Source organism: Melanotaenia boesemani, chromosome 11 (genome assembly GCF_017639745.1).
Source record: "Melanotaenia boesemani isolate fMelBoe1 chromosome 11, fMelBoe1.pri, whole genome shotgun sequence".
NCBI lineage: Eukaryota > Metazoa > Chordata > Actinopteri > Atheriniformes > Melanotaeniidae > Melanotaenia > Melanotaenia boesemani.
In genome coordinates this window covers 7,353,084-7,356,270 of record NC_055692.1, presented here as the reverse complement: position 1 = coordinate 7,356,270, position 3,187 = coordinate 7,353,084, and the positions used below count along the sequence as shown (strand labels likewise).

The 3,187-nt window shown below is 34.6% G+C and overlaps 1 protein-coding gene across 1 annotated transcript; it reads right to left on the bottom strand.

Annotated features, from left to right (window-relative positions):
* Window positions 1–279: 279 nt before the first annotated feature.
* On the bottom strand, window positions 280–1,531 carry LOC121649210 (prostate stem cell antigen-like). Its single transcript, XM_041999864.1, has 3 exons — window positions 1,339–1,531; window positions 672–779; window positions 280–523 (listed from the first exon to the last, which is right to left on the bottom strand). Exons 1-3 carry the CDS (start codon window positions 1,385–1,387, stop codon window positions 369–371), a joined length of 312 nt encoding a protein of 103 aa, XP_041855798.1. The 5' UTR covers window positions 1,388–1,531; the 3' UTR covers window positions 280–368.
* Window positions 1,532–3,187: the final 1,656 nt, after the last annotated feature.

The following is a 3,187-nucleotide window of genomic DNA, read 5'->3' as shown; positions in this document are numbered from 1 at the left end:
TCTTACCAGCACAGAGAACACTGTATTCTGTGAAACTGCACTGATGACATCTCTTCCTGACATTTCCTTGTACCTTATAGCTGCTTACAACACGACCCATTAGTTCTATTATATACTGTACTATCTTATGTGTAAACCATAGTTTGAACAATATTTATTAATCCTCTCATGGTTCATGTATTTGTCCTTATCACCTTTCCTTTCTTCATAATTAGATTAATTTCAAATGTGTTGTTTGATATATGCTACATAAACTCTAGACGTAATGAATACAGGAGACATTGTTAATGTTGAGTTTAATTATTTCTTCAGTTGTACAAACAGAAAAATAAAAAGAGAGAAAAAGAAACAAACATTTTCCCGCAGTCTCACAGAAAGAGTGTGAAGATGGCTGAAGACATCAGCAGCAGGATGACACTTGGTCCAGTTGGAAAGGCACCGTTGCACAGATCTCCTTCACAACAAGTCATAGGGCCCACACATGCTACGCTGTTTTGGCAGCCCTTTGTTACCACATCAAGCCCTGCAAGCCAGTACAGAAAACTCCCTTTAGAAACAACTTCAAAATGAGTGTAACATACAGTCTTGAGGTATTAGGATAGAAGTTTAGATTTTTAAAATGATTCTCTGCAGTAGTTACTTGAGCTTGTGAAAAAAAGAAAACAACTTACCATCTACTTTGAGAGAGAAACATCGATTGAAAATGACAGCACACGATTTGGTGTCTGTGCAGGAACTAGATTCAGGTGCTGTGCATGTGTAGCATCTCAATCCATCAGCTAAACAATGACACACAACACAAGTTCTCAACACAAAGCGCAAACAGAACATGACTAATTTTATCTCCTTTTATTTTATTCTACATCGTGCATTGCATATTATTGTACTTGTAAAAAAAGACATGCACATAATATTAAAACTTTTATAATTTAAATAAAACAATGCACAAAAAATATACAAAAGGTGAGTTCTCCTAAATTTAAACTGCTTTATTTTAAGATAATATGGTTATTTATTTTCTTGGTTTATGTTTTGCCACTTGAGATCAACCAGGAAATGACTACTTATTCTAAACTAGAAATAATCTGAGGTATAAACCCATGAACTTACTTCACACCCTGTAGTTCTTCTATTTAGTGTTTGCAGGGTTATACAAACAATAGTAAATCATTGTTTTCAAGCCAGCAATGATGCAGAAAACAACTAGCAGGTTACTAAAAAAACAGTTTGTAACACCATCTCTGTTTGACACCCCTTCTCTCTAAAATGTTTAATCATCAATAATTTACTTTCTTGAAAGTGACAATAGAAATATCTCAACAAGAAACATGTTCTTACCCACAGATAGAGCCACAAACAGGATCAGAACTCCATAAAGCTGCATCATGAACTTGAACTGTTAACCCGACTTGTGTAAAAGGAGTAAAAGTTTGAGCAAAGCTTGAGCACAGTTCAACTTTCCATTTGCTTTTACACTTGAAGATTTGCATTTCCTCACAAAGGGTCCTCCTGAGTGAGCTGAATGACGAGCTGTGACGTGACCTCATTATTCCTGAGACAGCCTGCAGGTTAACCCTTTCTAGAAATCAAGTGTGTCTTTCCTGCTGGCGAATGGGGTGGGGCTCTGAACAGGCAATAAATGCGTGTCATTACGGACAGATGCACCTCTGCCCAGAAGGCTTGGCTAAACTTCCATCTTTAAACTACCTAATTATTAACTTGTTTTGTGCTAATAATTACATGTAAATAATTTTTGTCAGATGCAATTTATTTTATTAACATTTTCATTTGAAATAAGCACTTGATTAATATATGTATGGACATGGGATTTTAGATACTTGTCAACAAACTGCAAATATTTTTAAGTTATCAGCTGTCATCAATTTACCCTTTTGTGCCATTTTGTCATTTTAGTGCCAAAAATACAAAATATGCAATTTTTTTCATCTGCACAAGTCAAATTCACTTCTCAGGTTACATTTAAAAGAAAGCATTAATGTTAGAAAGGATTTTACTACTGCTACTGATTTACCTTATTAAACAATTCCTAAAGATGCCATTTTTAGTGTGCCGTCCACATCTGCCTTGTGACTTGATTTGCCTTATTAGCTAAAAGCCAACGTGTCCTGATATCAGCACAGAGAAATAGTCTTGACACACTCCTTTTCTCACACAGCAATAGGTTTTATGGATTGTAGCTTCATATCTTAAGCAACAATGTTGCAAAATGCATGACTTTGTCTGCTCTTATACTGTGATTGCTAGCATGAAAGTAAAGCACAAAGCTGGCTGAAGCATCTGGATACTTTGCTTAAAAATAGTTCTAAGATAGCTCTGTAATTCCATTTTTCCTCTTCTGTTAGTGTTTGGTTAGTTTGATAAAAAGCAATTTGCTGTTTGTTTTCATATTCCCAAAAATCTTAAACATACCAGCTTCTTCGCTTATTTGTAGAACGACTATAAGCAGATATTTTAGAAGATTTTCCAAAAAGTTTGATTTCAGAATGTAAAATGTTAAATATGCAGAGATTTGCATTATTTAACTGCATTATTTATAAAGGGAAATTAATCCATACACTAAATAGATGCATTTGCCAAAGCTGAAAGTTTCTGGTGTAGCTCACCAATGTAACGTATGTGTAAAATGCTGAATAGCATCATCTTATTGACCTCTTTTTAACTGCTGTGAATTAGGACATATTCTTTAAATGTCCTAAAAGTGTTTTGCTTGAAAAGTGTATATAACAAAGAATTATGTTTTCCTCTCAATGATTATATTATTCATAGTGTAGGGCTGAGCCTGTTTCGCCATCTACTGTGTTTATACAGTAATGTCTCTTTTTTATTAAAAGAAATTGTGTTTCAATAAAAAAATGATCAAAACAAGATCCAGAGGATGAACAGGCAATTGCTGCTTATGAGTGTGTTGCATGTCCTATTTCACTGTCTTTCTACTGAGTGCTCATGTGGAGCTTTTTTCAGTAATTAGTGCAGCGACTGAGGAATTAAACATTTGAATGCCTGATTGAATTTTGTTGTTTTATTAAAAATGACACACATTCATTGACAGGTTTTGGATGCTCAGTGAGATAAACAATGTGTATGCATTGAATAACATCCGTCCCAAAGCTTTAGAGAAAGAGTATGAGTGTGACATGAGGTAGTCCAACAAATACGAACAGAGGAG

Coding starts and splice junctions, on each gene's coding strand:
- LOC121649210 (XM_041999864.1), bottom strand. CDS start 1,387: ATGATGCAGCTTTATGGAGTTCTGATCCTGTTTGTGGCTCTATCTGTG. Junction 780..1,338: donor GTTTGTGGCTCTATCTGTGG/GTAAGAACATGT, acceptor GTCATTGTTTAG/CTGATGGATTGAGATGCTAC. Junction 524..671: donor TTTCTCTCTCAAAGTAGATG/GTAAGTTGTTTT, acceptor ACTGGCTTGCAG/GGCTTGATGTGGTAACAAAG.